Source organism: Carassius gibelio, chromosome B24 (assembly GCF_023724105.1).
Source record: "Carassius gibelio isolate Cgi1373 ecotype wild population from Czech Republic chromosome B24, carGib1.2-hapl.c, whole genome shotgun sequence".
NCBI classification, from domain to species: domain Eukaryota; kingdom Metazoa; phylum Chordata; class Actinopteri; order Cypriniformes; family Cyprinidae; genus Carassius; species Carassius gibelio.
In genome coordinates, this window is record NC_068419.1 from 18,455,651 (window position 1) to 18,481,593 (window position 25,943).

The 25,943-nt window shown below is 39.6% G+C and overlaps 1 protein-coding gene across 2 annotated transcripts in view; it reads right to left on the reverse strand.

Annotated features, from left to right (window-relative positions):
- LOC128013038 (ras-responsive element-binding protein 1-like) overlaps positions 1-24,710 on the reverse strand; it is a 45,513-nt gene extending 20,803 nt beyond the window's left edge. The window contains exons 1-2 of one of the 2 annotated variants that reach the window (XM_052595735.1): positions 24,402-24,710; positions 5,933-6,024 (exon numbers count right to left, since the gene is read on the reverse strand). Coding sequence is in view for 1 of the 2 variants with exons in the window: in XM_052595734.1 (XP_052451694.1) it covers positions 24,402-24,441 (40 nt within the window). In the remaining variant the exon portion in view is untranslated. The remainder of the gene's footprint in view (positions 1-5,932; positions 6,025-24,401) is intronic. The other variant, XM_052595734.1, reaches the window with a different exon arrangement.
- Between the last annotated feature and the right edge of the window lie 1,233 nt (positions 24,711-25,943).

A 25,943-nucleotide genomic window follows, 5' to 3' on the forward strand; every position in this document is an offset into this window, starting at 1 on the left:
TAAGCCGTATGTGAGCTTTTTGAGAGTTTGTGTGTCATTCAGAAGCACACAAGAGTGGAAAAGTCCTCACACGGTGCCAAACCGAGCAAGCAAGAATGCCTCTGCTGTTTTTCTCTCAGTGTCTCTCCATCTTGTTTCGTCTCCCATCTGTCCCTCCACTGCTTTTCCTCACTCATCCTACATAAACATCTTCAAATATCCTCTGAAATATTCAAAAATGTGAAAGCTAATCTCCGAAAAGTTGCGTAAAACAAACAAAACTACTTTAAAATGGTAGGAATTGTGCTAATCAAAATTAGTAAACTGACTGCATTTCTTTGCAACCAAAACTGTTGCACAACAGGGTGTCAGATGGAATAAGCCACTGGCTTTAACCACTGGAAAAATCTTAAATGACGCATTAAATATGGTCACACTTTATTCTCACTACTAATAAACCATTAACTATGACTTTTGCCAAAAAAAAGTCCTAATTTGCTGCTTATTTATTGTTAGTAAGGTAGTTGTTAAGTTTAGGTATTAGGGATGTTGAACAGGGATGTTAATATGTTAATAATAAGTAAGCTAATAAGAAACTAGTTTATAGTGAAAATTGGTTTTTATACTAAAGTGTTACCTAAAATATTTACTAAACTAATACACTAAGCATTCAAATGATTATAGCTATTTCTGCAAGTGTGCATTCACGCAGGCCTTGCACTACATTGATGCTAGCAGATATATTCATTTTGACACCATTACATTCAAATCAGTCTAAACCAGACTTTTTAAAACAAAAGCTTTAAAATAAGCTATTGATTCACCCCAACCGTAATTTAATTATTTTAATATTACTTCTAATTAATTTAGTCATTTAATCTATGAACACTACTAAATTTTATGAAGAAAGAAAGAAAGAAAGAAAAAGCAGAGAGCCACTAGTTTAACATTTAAGAGGAACACATTCATAATGCTACACAAATGACCAATCAGTGAAACAAAAAGTTGGTTTCAGCTCAAAATTTCTAACTATCAATGGCTTGTCATTCCTTCTACTTAAGCATGAGAAACACATATGATGCTGCCAAGTCTGGATAGCACCTGATTATTTATTAGAGAAGCTTTCCTAATCTAAATTGACCTTAAAACTTGGGCCTGAAGCCAAAGCATCCACTCAAACCACAATGCTGCTAATGTAAGATTTGGTCAAAAACCCTGGCAACTTTGTAAGATACCAACAGTCCTAGCTTACATTCGGTAGGAACTCTTGTAAAGGAGTTGGCCGGGCTTCAGGGATGCAAATGACAGAGTTGGGTGGGATGCGCCTGCGAGGATGGCTCTCAGACAACAGCTCTGAGCCAAACAGCCAAAAATGACACGTGCACTTCAAAAGCAAACAGATACAGAGCGACCGCAGCAATGATTCTCAGTTACCTGGTGGGAAGAGGTCTTGAATGGCTTTAATAAAGTGAAAGGAGAGGATAAGGTTTGAAAAAGGGACTAGTTTGCTGAGGACAGGTCTGCAGCGAGGCAAGGGGGTTGTGACAGCAGTAAATCCAGTGGCCACATGTTGGCTGTTTATTACAGCCTCCAGTGTCTTCCTTGACTTCACAGCACTCAAAAGGAAACGGGAGAAATCCAGAGTCTCATGTGTGAAATAAGTATTAGCTAACACACACAACTCCTGTACGCTTTCTGCCCAAAGCTCTCGGTGCAAAAGAAGAGTTTGATGGTAGCTGTTCACAGTGTTGGGGAGTAACTGGTTACATGTAACAGAATTACATAAATTAATTACTAAATGTAACCAATCCGTTACAGTTTCTGAGAAAATCTGTGCAATTAAGATACAGTCGCTTATGAAAATGTTAATGATTACAAAGGGGGTTTCTTTCTTTCTGATTTCTTTCTTTCCAAAACTTCATCAACTGCTCTAAAATATAAGACACAAATCTTTTGACGAGTTTAGGACACAATAACAGTTTTACTTTCGATTTCGGTTTGTGTATATGCTTTATCTTTTACAATTAACGTTTGTGTCATAACTAGGGAAAAAGTAAAAAGAGGTACTAAAGTCTGAATTTGTGGTGGCTGTGTTTTAAAATGAGATGATTATAATCTCAATTCAAGTGATTAAATATTCTGTAAATCTGACAGTAGTGTCGAGTCCTATTGAAAGATTCAATCTGCCCGCTTTAAAGGCTTCACAATGATTAACAGTTGAAAACATTCATTGGAAATTTAGAAAAGCCCTTTGCATCTCTTCTCTCTAACTCGTATGTTTGAGTGACTCCGAGCGACTGGGGCCCTTCCTCCACCCTTCCATGTCCTGACTTGCCAGACCGAGCAACACAAAACCTCACAAACAAATGACGAAGTCGGTGAATTCAGTCACCAGTTTATGGACTCCTGAACTTTTCACGTTCGGTCTCTCTAACTCTGGCAAAGACCAGGGCATCATTAGAGCACTGTGTTTACAAAGACTGAGAGAAAGGTGGACAGAGTGGAAGGAATATCACTAGTGCTCACGTAAGTCACACATTGGAAAGTCATTCACCCTGGAGTTGACTGTTAGGTATTACACAAGCGATGGCTCAGAGGGGAATGAGACTCTGAACTTTACGTAATGGCCTGCTGAACTAGCATTGCGCTTGAGGCAAAACACAACGGGACGTTATAAACCCCATTTAAAGTCAAAAGAAAGTCCTGAGGCACAACATTCTCCTCGGTAGAGTGTATTGCATGGCCATCCACTATGAAAATCACCACAATCAGCCAAATCCTGTAACCTGATCCACAAGAACAGTGAGTTTCCGAGACCATTAAAAGCACGAATTAAGTGTGTCCTGTTAAAGTTGGTATTAATGGACCTTTTGATTGTGTTTTTTGGTATCTGCTGTTTTTGTAGGGCTGAAATATTGAGCCAACACTGCAAGTCAATCAAGTTTATAACAGATGCACTTTAGATGCAAATTAATAAACAGATGAAAGGATGAGGAGGTCTCTAGACTTGTTTTAGGCAACGGTCACATTGACTTTCCTCTGATGCTACGATGGTCGTGATATGTCATGATGGTCTGCATTGTCTTTTTTAAAAACTTAAATTCAACACATAACAAATAATAATAATAATAATACATCTAAAATGTAAAAACGTGCAATCTACTCCACTACTGCAGTTCTACATTTGTGTTCTTTTAATTCAGTTAGGAGGTCATGCTGTGTCGTATCGATCTGCTGTCGGTCACATGGTGTCACGTGATGTGGATTCACAGGTCAGAGTTCACCAAGTTTAAACTTTGGAACGAAGCGAAATGCTAAACTTTTCACATGGGCTTGTGTTTCCGGTGTGAAGCATTCGTATGTGTATGAATGGAAGTCACGAGAACGAAAAGTGTAGTGTGACCTGTCCTTTAGTACCCATGTTTGTCACCAGGTTTCCAATTAAGATTAATAAGACCTAGATTTTCTTCCCTTTTGGTTCAATATGAATTGGTTTCAATGTTGACTTGCTTTTAAAGTAGCAAGTCTTTTCCATAATTTACTGATAACTGATAACAGAAAATACACAATTAATGAGAGCACCGGTCCTGTGTGCTCCATTGCAGCATGTTGTAATGAGTCTGTATCTGTTTGGAAGACATGTTCAGGTTTATAGAGGAGGTGAGGATGGGTTTCTGGCATTTTTCAGATGTTAATTTTCATTTTATTTTTAGGTGTTAAAGAGAGTAACCCGGACTAACCACAGAACTACCGTACCACATATTTAATCCATCATAATTCTGCAATTAGTTTCATATGACCTAAACAGTCTAATCTAGAAGTGTGAGAAAACAGACCTCTTATTAAATACTTCCTCTACAAAATCAGTTCACTGCACCAAGAGCAGAACAGAAACAGATATGCTAAGCAAAAATATAAAAACGGGTGGCTGAGCACAAACACACACTAACACATGCATCAGAAGCATGACATTTTTCAATATAAAACAAGCCTGTTATTGTCTTCTGATACTCAGAATGTACCGTAAGGCTCAGTTGTTTTAATGCAACGTTTACCACAAGCTGAAGTCTTTTTGTGCAGCTGTTGTTTACGGTGAAATCCCGGTATCTCCCTCATCTCTGCAGCCACTCAAACTGGTTTTCTGTGGATGACAGACGGAGGCCTCGGGCCCACACAACCATGCGTCAGCACCAGCTCAACGTCCTATCAAACACCCGACTAAAACAACACATCGTACCATGTTGGTAAAGTCTCACAGAGCAGAAAAGGCGACATCTTTTGGTTGATTTAAGTGCGTTACTGACATTATCTTGGTCACATCTAATGCATTTTGTTATCATTGTTACATGCCGGTGTGTGATAAATGGTTTAGTCCTGTTCTGTGACTTTTTCGACAGATGCGCCACAAGTCTGAGCACGGGAGACTGCAGGCGCTCAATAGAGCGGCTTGAGCAACAGGCCATGACTCACAGGAGTCAGTTATCTGAAACTAAGCATGCTCCTATGAATAGATGTCAGTCTGAGCACATCTAACATCCCTATGAACTGAACTCCATATTGGCGCAAAAAAGATAATAATAAAGTTGTGGGAGCAGATGAATGGCAGTCAAAGGCCATCTTGGCTAGTATTTTATTTAGTGTAGAAGAATCATACTTTGACCTAGACAACAGCTGTTTTACAGAACAGAATGTTGACCTTTGACCCTGCTACCTGAGAACACCTCAGAACGAGAAATGGAAAAGTAGTTAACTCTCATTTAGACTCGACAAACTGTTCAATGAACCACCGAGATGAACATTAGTTCATGCAATAGTTAAAATTAAATAATATTTTTTTTACAGAATGTATTAATCTTGGTTAATAATTTATATATTTTAACATTTTTCAAATTATACATTGTATAAAATAAACCAAATGAATTAATATAATGTGGACAAACATTATTATAATTCACAACTGTATATAATCAGTTATCATTAACTTACATTAATAAATGGTATAAAAGTAGTACCTTATGCATTAACTTAACAGAAGTTAATTTTGTTAATGCTTTACAATAAGGAATCTTTTGTTTTAACTAACATGAGCGATATATTTTGTACAATGATTGATCAGTTAATAGTTTGCTCATGTTAGTGCAGTATTAATGTGAATCAGTTCTAGTTAACTGTTAATGTTAACAAACTAAACCTTACTGTAACCTTGTGTGTCACCACAATGGTAGTCTCTATCTTTATCTTTGACGTTCTTTTATTATCATCAATGCCTGTACTGATGACACAAGTCTACTTCCATTTAGTCTTGAGTCTAGCCCTTGCCTGGCATTTTGTCTTCACATCAATTCACATTCTTCTTCTACAAAGCAACAAACACAAATACATTTCTCAGATTCTTCCTGCATCTCGATGCAAAGTCATTCCATAACCGCCCTACCTGAACCGAAAACGTCTCGTGTTTGCAGCACAAGACGACGCAACAGATTCCAGCTTCATGCAGCGGACGTTAGCCTGTATATGAAGTGCATGTGACGTCTGGAGATCCCAGAGCAGATCGAAAGTTCAAGCTTAAAGGTTCCTGTGCAAAATAAACTGTGACTTGACATCTGTTTTGTTCACCTTACTCTTAATCTGCATACATGGCTGGCTTCACTGTTTTTGCAGTAATGGGCCGCATGCACACTGCAGAAGCTGAATTTGATGAATGACAGAGCAAAGGATGTGTGGCATACTGTGAAGTATGAGTTTGGCTGTGATTGTAAAACGGCGAGGATGAATAGACATGTGGATGAAAGGATGAAATAAAAGAAGGAGAGATAAAACTCAAAGTTTCAAGGTGAAACTTGTGGGCGGGACTTGAGAAGCAGGCCAGGCATCCATGCTGCATGTGCAAACAGTGAGGATGCTCGCGCGGACAGACAGCCTCGGCTCGGACCGGACGGTGAGGTATATTTACCCGTCCTCAGACGAGGTTGTGTTATTCTGCTGCCGTTCTGGGTTTGAAGAGGGATCGCAGTGCACCTCGTGTGTCAGCAACCACTGCTCACACTGCAGGGAGACCACAAACATGAGTTTAATATGCATGCCTATGAACACACACACACACACATACACACACACTTTCTTTCAGGATGAGACTTTCGACCTTGTTATAAAGTAATAAAAGCATTGCAAAATCTGCTGTGTTGAATCATAGCCCTATGAAACGATCCGTTCGTACAGACAAGCTGGATCTCAGCGGCTGGAGTTTGACCTGCAGTCGTAGTACAATTTAACTCGCATCAGAAAGGCTGCTCTGAATCAAAACAAGCTTGTAGTTCAGGTTCTAGAAATCACCCTTGATGTGTTTGTTTAGAAAATACTTCAGCCCAGTTAAAACTATATACAGCAGAAATCTGTCGGTTGCTGTGAATGTCTGAGTAATAATTCTACTTTGGATAAAAACAGCCAGTGTGGTACAATCAATGATTCAATCGATACTGAAATCCTCGACTGAATCATTCAAAGCTGTTAATGAATCAACATCTGACTCACTTATCGACTTCGTTTCAAGTGATGCATAATGTATAGGTTTGTGAAATGACATTATAGGTTTGCTTTAAATATTTTCAAAATCATTCTTCCATAAAAATGTAAATATAGTGATATAACACTACCATTTGAAGTTTTTTTTAAAAGAAAATAATTTTCTTCAGCATGGATTCATTTAATTGACTAATTGACTGGGCCTCTTGCCCAGCAATTTTATTATTTTAAATTGTAATATTTTACAACATTATTAATTATTTAAACATTCAAAACAATAAAAAAAAAAGTGTGAACCCCTGCTTTTGCACATTATTTTTTATCTAGAGTTCTTAAGAATATTGAAACATTTTCTTTTTTTTTTTGCGTATACACCCCATTTCTATTTACTTATGTGAAAATGCTGTAAGCTATTAATATGAGTAGACCAGAGTAGATTTCTTTTTTACTTGCAGTTGCTAAAAATATAAACAGAAAGCTTGCTAAATTACCTGTTTGTTAGAAGACTGGTATTTTCTTATAGTGTAGTTATGTTTCTGACATTTCCTAATGTTTTACACAAATTCTGCTGATTTTCCCCAAAAACCAGGACAAGAAAACTTTGCATACTCTGTCTAATAAACACAATAAGGAGTCGTTCAGCATCACTTGTTGCATCGCTAATCACTGATTGGCCCGTTTAACGTCTGTTAGCCGTCCGCAGACAGAATGGAGGGATACAGAGATGCACAGATGAAGAGGAGGAGAGACTTACATAGCTTTATCCTCTTTGTGCAGGAGCTTTTCAAAAGAGGAGACGTGGAGAGGGGGTGATGGAGCGTGTGTCTTTAAATTAGAGAGAGGGAGAGGGGGACGTAACTGACTGAAGACAGATGACCATAAAAAGTTCACAGGAAACTTCTCCGTTGGTGGTGGGGGATGGAGACAAGATGGAGAGACGAGTGAAGGAGAGATGGAGGATGGGATGAGAGAGACAGGACAGAGATTATCAGATTAGCGGCTGGTAAATCTGTCTAATTGAGAGGCAGGTATAATGGCCTGCTGGAGGAGACATTTTCGCCACGCCTGTGTGTGTGTGTGTGTGTGTGTGTGTGTGTGTGTGTGTGTGGAGTTTAAGCTCTGTCCCCATCAAACACACCCATCTTGCGTGTCTTCTCCCACGTTACACTGCTCTGATGATGATGACAGGACACTGACTGTGTTCAGCGACTGTTATTGGCTTTAGTGTGAATCACACAGCAGTCAGAGAAAAGGAGACAAAGTGAGGAATACATCAGAAAATGAACAGATTGGTTTTACACAGCCAGCATCCCTGATGCATTAGCACAGTGATTTAACAAATTTTTTTTTTTTTTAAAGTATAGTACATTTGTAGGAAAGTTGCATCCATATTACACCCAAGTCTCTGTAAAAGAGATTCCGCTCATCTTTTAATGCACATTTTGGGATAAAATTGCAAATTTGCATTTAAACTTAGTTTATGGTTACACATTTAGCAAATGCACTACCCTTGATAAGATTAGGGTCAGTATGATGACAAGGATGCATAAAACTGATCAAACGTTACGTGACTGTAACATATTTAGTAAGTTTACACAATTTTTTATTTTAAAGAAATCGACATTTATATTCATATAAAAATATGAAGCAGCACAAATTGTTTTCAACATTGATAACAGTTAATGTTTCTTGAGCAGCAAATAAACATATTAGAATGATTTGTGTAGAAAAAAATTATAGTTTTGTTTAAAATGCAGATTTTCCAGCATAGGAATTTTTGCTGTATTTCAAACTAAATCAATGCAGCCTTTTTGTCTTCTTAAAAAAAATTAGAAATCTCACCAATGGTAGTGTAGATTCATATCGCATCAAAATAGTCATGTGATTGTGTATCAGTCTTGTGACTTAATCTCCCATCATTACTCAAGTACAAAATTATGCCACTAAGTTTAATGCTATGGTTATAGAGTTTGTTTAAAACCTCAAGTATGAGCACCAGGTATAGTGACACATTCTCCGCAAACAACTAATTAGATGAGTCACTCGATTCAGACTTTTACAAATAGTTTGTTGAAAAAAAGTTAAAGCAGTCAAAAAAAAAAAAAAAGAGAGATTCCCTGCGATGGACCACAATTAACTGCTGCAAGTTGCATTTCATTCTTTCGTGCCAGGAAACGGTTTAATTTTGGCTAAATTTAATGTTTAATTAGTGCAGGTATGGGCTACATCCATTTTTGGGTTAAACCTGTTTGTGTATGCACACTATGTGATTACCTCCGCCTCCGTGTGTGTGTGTGTGTGTGTGAAAGAATGCTACTGCTCTGTTTCAGGCTGGATGACAGGCACAGACAAGTGCAGGAACCAACGTATTTGAGAGCAGTTAGCGCGCTGAGATAGCGCTGCTTTCTGCCTAGCACATCACCCCTCAATATCAGTTACAATAGCGAGAGGCCAAGATAAAAACCTGTGAAAGACAGACAGGAGATGGGACCTGACGCAAAGAGAGGAAAGTATAGAGTTTAAAAGAAAGGGTTGAAAAAAAAAAACTGATGAATGAAAGGAGCATGTTAGGTGGCGCAGATAAAGAAAGAGCAAGGTGAGAATCTGGACAAACGGGACGGGCCAGTTTGCTCGTTTGCTGCTGAAAGAGCGCACAGAGTTAACTGCTCTCTCCCTGGCTTGTTTGCTTTGTTTCTACTAAACACCAGAGACACTGAGGGGAAGAGAGGGGGCGGAGGACGGGAGTTACCAGAACCAGCACCACCCTGAGGTCTCGTATCCTTATCAATGCAAACCGTACACACCAGGGCTGATACTAATTACAGCAGTTAGACTATGCCACAAAAGACAAGCATTTGACACCAAGTCCTACTCGAACAAAACCTACACTCTTGAGAATATTTTTTCAGAATATATATTTATTGGGGTTGAGTTTGTGAGCATTGCCATCAGAAGTGGGACTTATGCCAAAAGGGTCATGTGGAGATGTAATTTCACAGCCGACACAATGCAATAATACCATCCCATTATATACTTGAAACACATTCTTATTCTGATGAGGTGTAATTGACCTCCAGTACTCAAGGGGGTTGATGTGTCGTATTATATTTATAGTAAGATTCCTAAATAATAAAGGTTTAACAATCTTCAAACAATTGGTAGGTAAAAAAAAGCCTTGGATAAAAGCGTCTGCTAAATGTATAAATGTATTAATGATAATGCCATGACTCAAAAAGCATGACCATAGAAGAAGACAGTTTGTACTAATGTCTGTTACAAAACCTCTTGTGTCAACGTATCGAATGCAACACATACTTGCTTCAAAGAATGCAATGGTATTACCATGATAATAAAGTACAATGTACCATGCTTCAATGTCCAAAGAAACATGGTGATACCAAAAATTATGTTACATTTCTTGTACAAGTGAGGGGTGAAAGCACCCCTCAGGATGTTTCTCAATCATTCAGCAGAAGTGCCGGCAATGCACTCAAAAGCAAAGACATAGCGAATTGAAATCATCTGACCAGCCATTGTGTGGCAACATGTGGAAACTCCAGTGAGGTTTGAGTTCCTTTTACAGATGATGGTTTATATTAGAGCAGAACAGAGAATAGCATTTGCCCATCAAACCAAAGAAGGCAAAAGCAGACACGTCACAAGCCCCAGTAATCTTCTCAGCAACGAAAATCCTTATTCACGATTTTCTGCTTCCCAGGCAAATTTGCAAAGATGTTGACATCAACCACTGACAAGACGGCACATCCAGTTTTGTCTGGTGACTGATTGTTCATGGTAACACGACTAACAATAAGAAAGAAGAAACTATGAATGTAAAAAGGTGACATATCAAAGGAGCAACTTTGGGTTCAGCTTTGAATAAAATAAGGGATTCTGCAATGAAGTTGTGGCATTGGTCTGTGTGATCGACTGTTTTACTCTTAAACATAATTCAACACCTGAGTCAAGCATACATCATAACAGGCAACATGCTAAACTGCGCAGGAAGTGGCTTTCATTTCCAAATTAACCCTGGCTGCTTCGCCTTAGGGCGAGCTTGCTTCATGCAAACAAGCTCTGTATCTGTGCGAGCATCTCAGATGCACTAAACATGTTCAAAGCCTCCAAATCATAAAACACATAGCCTTTTCTTGCTCAATGGCTTTAAGACAGATCCTTGAAGGGTTGCAAGGACGCACTGGAAGATTTGGTGCACATGTGCTCTTTGGATGCTTTAAGGGGGTTGGGGGACCTCTAGTCCCAGCTGTGGCACAGGCTCGGTAGTTCCTGGCTCTTCAGAGATTAATAGATGATGTAAACAAGCATGCAAATTGAGGGGTGATTGGCAAAGGACGACTTAGCTGTAAAGCCTCACAGGTGCCTGCGACAGGGACAAGTCTTAGACCCTTCGTTCTTGCAGACAGCAGGCATTTATTTGGGTCTGAAGGACACATATGGTGCCTTGGATTGGCCAGACTTCACAGTGGGGTACTGCGAGAGCAGTCGACTGCTCACATGAGCGAAGTCTGAGAACAGGACTGCCTTGCATTCAGGCTCATCTCCATATCCATGCAAATATGCATGGGCGGAAAGAGAAAGAACTGCATTCTCTCACAAAAAAAAGAGGTTGGGTTTGCAGAGATAGAGTTCTTGTAAGCGAAGACAGACGCTGGCTCATGCCCGGTTTCTGTGGAGAGCTGTGGTGTGAGTTACAGAGGGGTGCAGATGTAGGGTCCATGCTGACAGATCAGTGTGCCATTGACAGCTGCCTGGAAAAAGCATACACTGTCCACCCTCATTACAGATGGTGTGTGTGTGTGTGTGTGTGTGTGTGTGTGTGTGTGTACAAGCGCTCTCAAAGAATATCGCTGTACCCACCAGTCCGTCTAAGACAGGCCAGCCATTTCAGAACACTTCCTTGATATAGAAACAAGAGCCATGAATGAAAAGAATCACAATGATGCAAGACTACATGGGGACGTTCATCCCAGGCTTACTCTGGTTAAACAGTGCGTGAGGTGTATAGGACTGGGTGAAAGGAGGATCTGCGAATCTAATCTCCTTCCCTCCTGTTGTTCTTGTTGTTGTGATCGCTCCTTTATTTAGCAGACATGTTCCTGCAGGAAGACCAAGAGATCTTTCCCTTGTCCGACTTGCTAAGATGACATTCTCTCTGACTGGCTTCGACTGCGATCCGTGGATATAAAGACATTTGCTTTGTGCAACTGCAACAGTTTTTAATTTGAGTGATTAAAGGTCTAGATTTTGTACTCAAGTTTTTTTCTTCAATTTTGTTTCATGGGCAAAACTGGAACTTTAGATTCATCCATGGAAAAAGAATCATCTTGGGAAGCAGTCACATGGGAATTCCTCTTATCTCCCGCCCACTTTCCCCCATTCCCCCCTCTCGCCAGAGCTAGTCGGGGTGGCCCATGCCGTTCTCCTTTGACAGTTGTCTATCTGTGCAACAAATGGAACATTCATCGAGGGGCAGCAGTGACAGCTCAGCTCCATAAATCCAGAGGCACACAGAGGGCTCTCCAAACCTCACCGAGTACATGGCTCACGTCAGTTTTTACTGTCTTTTAGATGTACAACTCACATCTACCACTGATCAACTTTTCTTTGAAGATCATTGGTGATAATAAAGGATACAATCAACAACTGGAAGCACATAAAGAATGTTCAATGCATGCCTAAAACTGATTTTAAGTCCAATTAATTCAGAATTCAGAGCGGGAACATTCAATTTAAAACACATCAAGTCCTTAAAAATCTACTTTCAAAAAGTTTAGAAAAGCATTTATACTATTGTCAACAAAGATATTAAATTGATATAATGTGGCATAACCACCAAGTAAAAATGTAAAAGCAAAAACTATTTTGGGGTATTGTGCACATTAGTCGGCATGAATGAAAGTGGCCTATTTTTAATGAATCTAAAAAGCCGCAGAAGGACTGAAGGTTTGGCTTATAAAGTGGTGTTAGCTGAACTGTGCTTTACAATAAAAGTATAAAGATGCTTCTGATAACCATCTCTCTTTCATGCACCGTTGAGGTGCAGGCGTGGCCGCTGGTTTCATGAAGTAGACTCTAAATTCACTGTACACCTGAGAACACAAAGAAACCAGGAGTAGGAAGAGGAGGAGGAGGTGCGTGGGGGTACCTCCAGGCATTTTTCAGTCCTGGTAAACCGGCAAGCTCCTACAAGCCATCCTGAAAAAAGAGGCCCACGATGCTGTGCACACACATCCTGAAACTGATCTGAGTGAATGCGCCATTCCTGCAAAGGGATTCCCTCACAACTGCATGAAACAGCACTCAAGGCGAACAAAATAGCAAAAAACAACATCAATTATTATTCTGAAAAAGTTGTGCAAACAGATCAGATTGTGATGAATGTAAAATAAAACATAAAAAAGAAAACTATTATTGTGAGTGCAGATCATAATTTCTTTGGAAAAAAAAAACAGATTAATGCACCAAAATAAAAATCAAGTGACAGAAGAGTGCAGTGCAAATGGCGTCAATGAACAAATCCGACTTAAACATTCTGTAGAGCATTTTAGTTTTACAGAAGTGAGAACAGTTTGAGTCACTGTAAATAATGTGCTAGCCAGTCAGTTTTTGAGGCTGGCGAGCTGCCACGGAGGGTTCTCCATCATTTATTTGGAAGACTAAGAGAAGGAAAACCACTGGAGGGGTGTTTGACAGAGAACTAGGCAGATATGCCTCTTACGGCATGCTATAATAGAGCTCTTTGTGAAGCCAAGAAGAATACAGCCTTCATCGAGCTGATGCTGAGAACATCTCTCTGTGTCTCATACGTGCACACATAAACAGACATGCAGTGACCACACATGATTTCTAGCCGTCAAGGCTGCCTTTTCCCTCCCATGAAAAAGAAGTTTGTTGGGTGAAAAAATCTAAAGCAAGATTTGTGAATGCTCTTATTGGACCCAGTTCTATTGGCGATGTTATCGTCAGTCATTGTGCATTACCTCACTCGCTCTTTTTTCACTCATTCACTCTATCATTTCTGCACCTCCCCTCCCGCCCCCTTTTGGCTTGTTGCAACATTACATGTCCTAAACTCCAGAGCAAGGATGCAGGCTAAAGTACAAGGCCAAAACATCAGCCAACTGGGGCTGTGACGTCCGTCAGCCACCCACTTTAAAAGCTCCGCCCCCAAAAGCCAACCCATGTGACTCAATTCAGCCAATCGCGCCCGGTCTGCCAGCTGTTTGCTATTGCCGTTCGTCTGAGTGACAACCAGGCTGGTGGTTGCAGCAGGGGTCATCCATCACACTCCAGTGTGTGCTGACGCGCAGGGCTTCTCGGCTGAGCCGAAGCGACTCCCTAGCATCACATCACGTACAACCCCCCTCCCCTGCCTGAAATAAGAGTCACATTGTTTTTTCCCTTTCGTACTGCTCCAGAGTCACTGTGCAGGGCTCTCTCTACATAGGCGTCTGCCCGAGGACGTGCTCCTACAAGGGAGTGATTCATCTAGAATGGGGGGGTGGAGGCGCTGGAACTTCATAGGAGAATTCGCTGGCCCGAGAGCGTCAAAGTCACAATTCTTTTCCTAAATGTGGCAGCTTGGTGTTTAGCATCAGTCTGACCATCCTATAAAAGGCTGCACAGCCATCTACAAAGAAAGAGCAAACCAAAAGCGAGAACTTTATGTGAGCGGATTCAATTCATTCAGTGCATCTTGCTGTAATCACTAGCCTAAACGCCATTCTACACAAGAAAAGGGGTCAATTAAGCTTTTACCAAAAGCACCAAAACTGAAAAAGGTAAACGTATGTACAGAGTAGTCCGTATACGTGACATGATTGAAATCAAAGCTTTTTCACACCTAGATTTTAGCTAGTCAATGTGATCATTTAGCATAACTCTGCAAACAGACCTGCGGTATGAAAAACTGTATTTACTGTTATATAACTGTATGCAATTATATTTTACAGTACTTATAGTGTGTTTTACACAGCCTTTTGTGGTTTAGTCTTTGTGAAAAGACATTTCACAATCAGACTTAATTAGATTTTTTACTGTAATGCTGGTGAAAACCATAATTAAATATCATGTTATTTTGAGCTCCAATCCTTCTACATTATGTAGCAGTTTTAATTGTGGTTTTAAATACTTTAATTCTTACAGAGAGTGTCAGCTTAAAAAAAAAAAAGGATGTTACTACTCACGTACTATCCTGATACGCATTTAAACGATTATGTAAAACTCAAAAGACTCAATTTGGGAGTGGAGTACACAAATGTACAATGTTATCCACTAGACATCACAACATGCTGTTATTCATGCTTGTATTGTCCTTTAAGTTACAATTAGCTTGAAACCACCTTTAAATGACGAATCTGAATGACATCAGCCGGTACAGAAATGAAAGAAAGTACACAAGCCCAGCAGCAGTCAAAGGACGGGTGGTCATTACAGACCAATCTCTTTTGTGATTCCATGACAGTCTGTTGAGGCGTTAGGGCACCAGCATCTCAGCTGCAGGGCCGCAAAGGCCTCATTTCCATCTCTATAGGCTCCTAAATGTTTGCCCACACATTGATTAAGAGTGTCCCATCAGACGTAAGGCGGCACCAGAGTGGGTACAGATTGTTGGGTGGGTGACAGCCCCCTACATTGTGAGGTCCCGAAAGGATAAATGGGGTTAAAACATGCAGGGACAATTACAAGCTTCAAACAAAGGCGAGCAGGCTTAACCGAAATGGTCACATGACTCAATGGAAAAAGTTCTGGTTTCCTCCACTGATTTTGAACTCTAAACACTTTTTTCTTGGCGAGAGGTTCTTAGAGAATGACCTGATCAAGTATTTAATGTTCACCTCTAACAAAAGAGCCAAATTAGCAGAAATGAGGAGAGCTTTTCCTGTCTGGCAAATATTGAAACCATTTCGGCCTACTTCACTAGTTCTGATGAAGAATCCCTCACATGTAGAACAATAGTTATCATAATTATGAGAACCTGAAAAAACATCCAATATCCACCATTTCCTGTTCTGCAGAGGTTTCACAGACTCACACATAGCCTTGTGGGATAGGCCATTTCCTCAGCAAGCAATGAAACACGAGGTTGAATCACAAACACAGACGTGCGGCTCGAAAGTGACCAAACGCCATCCTGACATCATCAGGAGAGGATTTAAATGAAGTAACACCTGAAGTCTGGGATCAAATCTATGGTGATCTAGAAGCCAAAACAACACAAAAGTGCAACAAATCTTGTGAGAATAATCAGGTTTTCTATTCTGGTGGTCAACTTCTTTGTAAGTTTCTCTATAACTTCTCAGCAGCCTTGCTCAAAGACTATGGCAGAATGAACTGAGAGCAATCTAGGAGAAGACATTACAGGGACACTTCCCATTTTATGACTAGTTACGCAACACTGATTGAGACAAAACAGGCGTTTTGCACATCAAACACCAAGGGCGCATGAAGGACTCTTCATTCAAATGAGGATGTTTTATGTTTTTGAGCTTGATGTGCTGAAGATTTGGACTGTCTGTGAATATCTGCATGAGATTCAAAAGCTTTATGTAATTCCTAAACTCATCAATTTCAACTTGCACAACCACAAAATACAGGCTTGCAGTAACCATAACCTGTGAGGATGAGTGAAGCAGCCATTTTGTCAGAGCCCTGACGTGCATTTTGTAAAGTCTGTACTTTCATACGGACCCTTGCTCTGGTCTTCCCATGAGCCAATCAACAGCCTGGTTATCTTCTTTGCTCTCTGATTAAGTTTATTATTGCCTCTGCTCTACTTTTCCCCCAGCACTTTGTAACAAAGTTCACAAGTGGAGTCCTAGCTCCCTGGTTAATGATAACACTCCTTGGATAGACGAGTTTTGTGAGATGCTCCAGATGGAGAGTAGATGTGTCCACATGGTTTTCTGATGACAAACTCTAATGAAGATGCTTTGAAAAAAAAATGGTAAAAGTAAAAAAAATAAAAAAATACACATTTAAGACCCTGTTTTTTTTTTCTTCTATTTAGCAAATTATTTGTTAATATTTGTCTGGTTTCCATTTTAATGGTTTCATTAAGTTGTAATAATCGAAAGCATTTCTAATTAATTGATATATATATATATATATATATATATATATATATATATATATATATATATAAAAACTATTTTTATTATAACTATATTTTTTTATATATTTATCCCCAGAAATACTGTGTTACGCATTTACATTTTTCTGCCAAATAAATTCTGGTAATTTATTTCAATTTCTAAAAAAATTCCTAAAAAATTTTTTTAATAATTATTATAAGTATTAATGCCATCATTACATTAAGTAATATATTTGTCACAGTTTATTCAAGTTAACCAAACTTTTATTTTAATGGGTTGCTGTGAAGACCTAATTTTCTGTTTTAAGTTTCCGTTTGCATATAATAATGACAATAGTTTTTCTCAGAAAAAAATGGTAAAATGCTCATGAAGTGACTAGAGAATATGTTTGTGTTCACGTACTCACATACTGAGGAGGCGGAGACTGTAAACACTGCAAGAGTCACAGGCGCTTCGATTGTGTGTTGTAAACAAAACAATGCATCTGTGCCATTCATTCACAAAGAGACACAGAACACAGGTTCATATTTAAATGGCATTTTGTGGCGTAATATTCACAGACACTAGTCCATATTTTGTTTTCACTTAACTGTACTGACCTACTTTTAATTTATCCATCCAAAATATAGCAGATTCCGTGACATTCCACGTTATACAGTACATTCCGTTTTTATGACTGGATTCCGTGATTCCATCCGCATCATAGGGCCCTACAATAAGACTGGTTCCCAACTGGTTCTCCTGAATCTCATGAAAAACATGAAAAACTCTTGAAATGTCGAAGCAAAAGAAAGTTTTAATAAGTTCTAATTTAGGACCACCGAGAATTGCAGAAAATCCCTGATGGTCATATAACGGGTTTCTAAATATATCGTCTTATTTTTGGAGATTGGAACGTTTACATTCCGGATTCATCTTCATGGTTTTTAACACTTCTTCTGGGTGGGTCCCTCAGAAACATCCAAGCGTGCAGGCTCCCTGTGAAGTAGGTGTTGAAGGAGGGCAGTGTTTCTGTCTGTTCATTGTGTACACAGCCCCTGATGGTAAAGACCAGGTTTCAGGAGAAGAATGAACCCTGCTCGCCGTCTTTTGTGGCGTCTCCTCAGGGGCGCGTCAGCAGAGCCTGCCCCATTGACTCCTTGTTTCCCGAGGGAGCTAGACGGTGTACCATTAACCCCACACCAGCGAACCAGACACACCTTTACCTTTAACCTTTCACAGCCCAAAAACTGGGCTTGCGCGCCCTAGACCTCTCTAACCCAACCCCCCACACATCATTTCAGCCGGCTCCATCACAAAGACGCATTTATTTTGGAAACAGTAGCCAGCATATCAGCATCTCCTATCTTTTCTAATGCTGATGTCCCTAAACAGAAGGAGCGTGTCCTGGTGCTATTTCAAAATGTCTGTGCTCTCATGGAGGAGTGTGATGATTCTGTCAAGGTTTTAGGATTGATTCTGGGGGATTTTTCTGAGTGGACTGGGTGTGGCTTTCAAAAAGAACTCTTCGGTATCGATGCTTGCTTAATAACACTGACACGCATCTTAGTCAGACCGTCCTGTCTGGAAACGTCTGGTGGAAATGGTGGTTTCAAAGTCAAATGTGACCAATCGTTTTGTCTGAACTTGAGGGTGCAAGACCAGTTTTATTAAAGAAAGTGTGAGCCTGGAATGCTGGTGGAGTTTTAAAGCCTTGAGTTCTTCCTCCCTTCCTCGACTTCCCTCACTCAGCGGGTCTCCGCCTCCATCCCAAGGCCATTCCAGTAATCTCATCCTCCCTGCCCCCCTACACTCATAGCAGCTGTGCAAAGGATGCTCTCTCTCAGGTGGAGGCCCATGTGTTTGCACAAGAGATTGCAAGAAGGTGTGTGTCTGACTTCTTTACGAGTCTGAGGTTCGGCAGGACTAGGGGCATTCGCTCCAGTCTCTGTGGATACGAGGTGTGTCCTGTGTTTGCTGAACAAACAACTGTACCTTTTCAGCTCATGAGCAGAGATGGCAGGAGATTGTGTGTATGTGTATGTGTGTGTTTGGATGAAAATGGGAATGTGTAAGGTTCGGTTTTTAAAAGGGGGGGGGGGTGACTGGGAATGTTGTTATGAACTTGAATTGTCCATTTCTTATCCATAACTGCATAAACAGTGACAGGGACGCTTGATTACTTGAGTTCAACAAGGAGGGACTTCCAAAAAGAACCAGGGATGGACTGAAATGTTTTAATGCAACACATGGCACTGCACTTTAGTGAAGAAGAGCAAAACTCACTGCTATGCCATGGTGTCGTGATGCAGTGAATTTAGTTTTTACTAAATTTTTTTATTAAATTTGGTAATTTGGATAATTCTAGTGCATTCAGTCAAAATGCATATCTTTAGAGAAGTGCTGATTAAACACCGATTTTGAACCTTCAAAACTTTTATTTTGCCATTTCAGCTAATAAATTTAGGTTCATCACTAGGTGTTTTAGGTTTTTGCTCATGTTGCTATCTGCTAATAATTCCACATCTCACACCACTAAATTTAAAGCATGGCTTTACAAGGATAAAAAAGGTGGAGATATGTTTTTTTTTTAATTAACGATTTTAAAGTGTTGAATATATAAAATAAAAAAGGAATGTATCTGCTTGTCAAGTCAGACATCACACATCAGTTTCTGTTTCCATAATTTCTGTAATCCTGTTTTTTAAAATACATGTAAAAAACATTTTATATTTTCATTATTTACTTTAGTACAATGACAATATAAATTAACATTTAATATGGAAAAACATATTTCCTAAATGTTAATATTTACCCATCTTCCAGAGTGTAAAGGAGCAACACAATAATGACCATAAACAGATCTGCTCAACATGTTTGCCAAGCTGCATCCCAGGATTACATCTTTTCCCATCATGCACTGCGGCCGCCAGGTAACATGTCATTAGGGCAGCTCACCCTGGCGGTCTATATTTGTTACCAGTTGAGTGGCAGACCAGCGCAGCAGACAGGAACAAACAAACAACTCTTGGCTTTCGATTAGCACCTGATATAAGAACACCAGATCTGCACTGTTTACACAAAGGCCTGTCTGCATGTCCTCAAACGCAGAACGTGCGACGAAGCAACCCTTTTTCTCCAGCTCAATATGACGATTACTGCAACTGTATCATTAGCTTGCTCTCTCCCTCACACGTAATTAGACAGAAACTGGTTGTGCGATGCTGCTGGCCTCTCTTTTTCTTTCTGCAACCACTCACGTCTTGTCTGTTCCACCCTTTCTTCCCTCCCTCCCTCCCTCTTTTTCTCTCTCAGCCAGCTCCACTGAGCAACAAGTGCTGCCTGCGAGTACCACCCTCCCCCTCGTCCCAGCCTCCAGAAGATATCGCAAATCCTGCGAGCAACTGCCAGCTGACAAAACTGTTTAGTCAGCAAGAGAGAGAGAGAGAGAGAGAGAGAGAGAGAGAGAGAGAACGAGCCGTACATCAGATTTAAACACTTATCTTGAGGAAACAACAAGTTAAAAAAAAGTTATAAAAGTGAGGCTAGTGTAATCAAAGCCACTAGCGGGCCTACACTGCAAAAAAAAATTCTATGCAATTCTTTGCAAAATCTTACTTAGTATTTTTGTCGTAGTATCTTTTGTCTAAAAAAATATCTAAAGATTCTTAAATTAAGATGCATTTACTACATAAGCAAAACTACATTAGATATTAAGTATTGCAAAAAACTAACAAAATTGATCAATTTTGATTAAAATAAGTAAAAATATCTGCCAGTGGGATAAGTAAAATAATCTCAAATTAGACTAAATATCTTGCATCTAGTAAATGCATCTTAATCTACAAACAAGACTAAAATACTAAGCTTTTTTGCACTGTATCCGTTGAGCCGTCTGAATCTCTGAGAGGGAAAACAGTCGTGCAACTAACTCGCTATTGTTCGAACACTTCCTTCATCTCTTCCCCCTCCACCTCAGAGAAGAGGCGAGTTTCACTTCCTGTCTTTCCTCTCATCTCCTCCTCTCAGCTTGCTACAGCTCCCTTTTTTCCCTTCCCTGCCCTGTCCTCTCCTCCTTTGTGACATTCTTTCACATCGGTGATAGCCGTTGGGTTAGACTTTGAACTCTTGGCAAATAAAACATTATTTGCTGGTTGGAGCGGCTCGGGGGAGAAGCGGGGAAAGGTGATGAGACGGGCTCCAGCCTTATGGCCCATTAGCCTGAGGACTAGTTAACATGGCAGATGATTGGGTCAGTGCTTCTTAACAATCCTACAGCTAGAGTTTAAAAGCAAGATGAACAATCAGTTTCATCTAAACAATCATCTGCTAGCTCTTCAGCAGCTTCACTGTTTCTGAACCAAACGTGTTTTTCATGTTTTCACAGCCAAAGATAAATGCTGCCTGTGTGGGCCAAGACAACTCCTGCAGTCAGAGAGGATTGGTTGAATTTTTGAGGTTAAGCCTTCAATCCCATATATGACACATCCAGGCTGTTTAACAATAATGAACCGCGGTGAGAAGGAGGTAGTAAAGCAGCATTCATGAAACGTCTGCATTCTTCTTACTGCGTTAACAAACAGTAGGCAATGAGGGACTTCGAGCAGGACAACCACAAATATAGCCGAGGCTGAAGTGTCAGCACCCAACACTATTCTAGTACAGACCTCCAGACAGAAGCACACCTGTGTCGCTCCGAAATAAACCACTCGTTTCAATAAAACACCAGTTAATCTGTGTGCTAATGAAATCAACACAACTCTTTAACAATTAAACCCACAACTCTGCATCTCTAACTAATTGCTGCAACTGAATATCCAGTTCTTTACAAGCAAGTTAATTAAAACAGAGTCCTAATTTTTTTATGGATAAACTCCTGATTTGTGAAAACAACTTGTGAAATACACCTTAGGGCTCTTTTTCCTCCATCTCTCACTCAAAGCTGTTCCCCCGCTGTGTTCCTGTCTCTGCTATATGCCTCACGGAGGGATGGAATATAATCTTATCTAAAAAAAGGCAGGCTAAATATAGCTTGGGAGCCAAAGGGCCAACCCATCATGCCCTAGGGCCAAAAGCAGGTCCCTTTCCATCAGGTTGCTCTTTTTCTCTATCAGGTCTCATTTAGACTTCAATAGCATTAAAAACACTAAAATGCGCAGCAAGACATCTTGAATGTATGGATGAAGAATGCATAAACCAGGTAACATTAGTACCTATACAAGATGTGATATTTCACATGCACCTTGTGCAATAACTGGGATCAATTATTCACAAGGCATTTCAAGTAGGACAGTTCAATCAAAGATTGAAAATCAAATGAAATGAAATGTAAATCTGAGAACGTCAGTGATGCAAAGCAGAGCTGTAAAGTGTTTATCATTTGGCAGACACAACCGAGGCCTGCTGTGTAGGTATCTTGGGATTTACTATAATGAATTTAGATAATGTCAATACCCAGGACTCTAACTGAGACACGAGGGAGGGTGATATACTTTTAATTAGCACTAGAAAAAAATCCCAAGGGGGACTGAACACCAGATTTCCAAATGTTTGAGAATGCATGAACAATGCATTCGGTATGAAACATCTAAATGCATTTAAAAACACCAAATACAAAATGGATTGGTTTTTATTCACTGGTAGCTAAAGTAGAATAAAGTATAAACTTTTAGCATCAATATTGGTTTCCTTTGGGTTTTAACTCATTATATACTGCTTGTAAAAACACTAGGCACTTCATAAACTCCAAAATATATATATTATATTGCGTTAATACAACTGCATGCATTAGAATTTTAGATTGTGCCATTAAAAAATAAAAAAGAACAAAAATGAGAGCAAACTTTCCTATTAGCCTTAGCCAAAGAGGAAACAAACAAAACTACAAGGAAACATCCTCCTTCTTTAGCCACAACACCATCAAGCTTATCCTTTAAGACCTCCATATGGTCCTACTCATAACACGTCCGGTCTCTGCCATACTCTGACATCACTGATTTGAGAGAAAAGCACAGAAAATGTGCTTCGTAAATACATCAGTTGGGGCTTTTATTTTAAGGGATGGCATAAGATCTTATATTTAGAGACAGAGATGATGTCCGTGTAGACTCTGCTCGTCTCCAGGGTTGAGTTTCCTAATGGAATGTGAACTGCTCATCCAGATCAGTCCTCTCTTCCCTGCCTTAAAAAAAAAAAAAGGCTAGAGGAAACTTCTTTATTTGCCACGACCCCAAAACTAGTTTTGGTCATCTAATGTGATTGGTTGAGCAGTACTGGGACTTTGCAATCCTTGAACCACTCCAGACGAGAGTGTGAAGTGGAACCGGAGCGTGGAATGGGTTTTTACTGGAGGAGAGCACAATGGAAAACCCGGAGTGGAGCTGGAGACAAGGGATTAAAGAAATCTCTCAGTCTTTTTGCTGGCGACACTCAAAACTAGATGCTTCGGCTTCATTTTGGAAATATTGCTGCCATGGAAAAATTAGTTCCTTTTAATATTGATTTTGTTATTACTACAACATATCACAAATTCAAGAAGGAAACAGAACCTGGAAGTAGTCAGAAAAAAAAAAAAGAAGAATTACTTTATATTGTGAACAATAAACCTAAATAACTATATTCAAACATTAATTTCTATCAACTTGGTACCACAGCTAAATATGAAGAAACTGATTAATGCCATTCGCTTCAGACTTGCTTTCCGCTCACTGATTTCTATATACAGATTATAGATAAATTATGATATTATCTATACATTTCTGCAATGTCAAATCAACCTGCACCTTCACAACTTCCCAATTTCATCAAGAATTCAGAGTTTCCCACTAGTAAATACGACTTGTCTTCAGTCATCATGATAATTTCCACTCAAACAAATATATCCAAAAACTAGCCTGCTTGTCTGAAATGTATATTAGTCATGGAGTATCATACATAAACAATCCTGTTGTAGTATTTTATCGATGACCCCTAGAGGCCTTGTGCCTAACCTTGCTTAAATACTAATAAAGCAAGACACTCTCGACTATAACCAGAAATGAGTATCATCTTAAAGACACCGTGGAGGAGGATGCACTGAATGAATCTGCCACGTTTCCCTCCGTCTCTCCTCAGTTTCTGCCTAGCAACCATGATCTAATCCATCCTCCATTCCTTCAGTACGACAGAACTTACAGAAACCACAGATCAACGACCTTTCGTCTTTACTTTGACGGGGCAGATCTTAACGAGTCCCAAACCAGCGAGTAAACAATGTGACAGAATCACGAAACGCTTTCCAACCGACGTTACTTCACTCGAGTTACCTCAGAAACTACCTGAGCTGATTCGCGATCCAAAACAGGCCATCTTTAAAGAGATACACTGTGTTTGTGAACTTTGTGGCGCAACAGGTGGTTGTCGAACTAGACCAAACGTAGAAAAAACGAACTAAATGAACTTAAACACATCAAAAACGCCTGTTGATAGTCGACATCGATCGAGGTGATGCTCCGCAGCGTTAGCTTAACGCTAGCTAACCGCCGCAGACTTTGAACCCCATCACCGCTCGAAACTACTTCCAAACAGCTTAAAAAAGTTAGTAAAGATAGCCACAAAGTTGTGTGCGCAGAAACAAGTCGATGTCTTAAAGAAACTGCGTTGTTTGGGCATCAGGTCTCTCCTCACGCGACGAGGAAGCTGAAGTTGGGGGGTGGGAAGTGTCCTCTTAACTTTCCCACTAACTCCAACATGAAGTTACGATAAAACCTCAAATAAACACACAAAAGAGGCCCAAGAGAGATAGTTTAGGAGAGCCGTGTGACTTACGTTTGACTTTGTTGGGGTTGGGTTGCTTTCGCCGAGACATGATGATGATGATGATGATGATGATAGTGATGATGATGAGCTGAGGAGAGAGAGAAAGAGAAGAAGAAGAACAGAAAGAAGCTGCTAAAGTTGTTCCGGAGAGGAATCAAGATGGCGTTTGTAAAAGATGTGCAAAGTTCGTCAACTTTGCGTTTGAGTTCCCCACTTCTCCCAGATTCCCCCCCACGCCGAGATGCTTCAGGGAGGAGAGAGGAACACACTCATGACCGCGCGCTCTCGCTCGATCTCTCTCTCTCTCTCTCTCTCTCTCTCTCTCTCTCTCTAAAGCTGATCAGTAAGGCGGAGTCACGTGATGCTCCTGCTCTAGTCTCCAAGGGGACGCGCGCTCCTGAAGCTGCAGACACACACACACACACACACACACACACACACACACTCCGCTCTTTCACAAACACTGCAAAAGCAATACTAAAAACACATAAAAGTGCACTATATCTGTGTTGACATTGTGTTATGCGAACAGGAAGTCACAAAAAATATTTCAAAACAATAAATACAAAGTAACTAAAGAAAGGAAAATGGGATGTAAAATAATGTTATATAAATATCAATTAAAAATATAAATATTAATAGTAGCAGATGTAAATAGGCAAACTACCTGCATGAACATTATCCCACATGGTTAGGAAGATTAACAAGTATGATTCAATAATTAATAATTAAAATATAATAATATTAAGATAAGTTACTACTACTACTGTTATTAAAATCTAATAAAATAATAATCATAGTCAGTAATAAAAAAAATGGTGAGTAAAAATGTAAACAATAAAGAAATAGGCTATGATTATTATTAAATAAAATGAATAGCAATAGTTAATCTTGGCCAGTTATAATTATTCACATTATAAATCAAATATAAACAAAACTGATTGTTATTTTGTTGTTATTATTGATATAAAATGAAAATTAAGAATTTATTTGAAAATGAACATGACAACGTTAATTAAAAATTAAAGAACACTAGAACGCTTGAAGTAAGTGATATTTTATAGTTCAGTGTTTTATTGGTATGACAAGTACTTTAACAACAAATAAAAAAACAAAAAGACACAAAATACACAGTAAATGAAAAATGGGGAAGAAAAAATAAAATAAATTAACATTAATAAAACTTCACATTAAGAAAGTTTTCAGTGTGGCATGCAACAGACTGTACTGAGAACTACGTTAATTAACTTCAGATGGCAGAAGAGATATTGTATGATGACTGTATTTTGCAGGGTTTAATCATCTGTAGGGCTGGTTTAAGCAGTGATCTCCTGGTGCTGATCGCAGGGTGTTAGACCCTCCTCGTCCAGCTCAGACTCATCAGACTGGACAAACCTGCCCCGCGGCACCCAGCCAGCATCTTCCGCTGTGATACTGGATATTATAATTGATCCACTACTGAGAACTTCTGATCAGTCACTACACAGAACTCCAGCTGTGTCCACTGCTCATATTAAACTAAAAACACTGTCTGGCATCTCCACAGTGGCT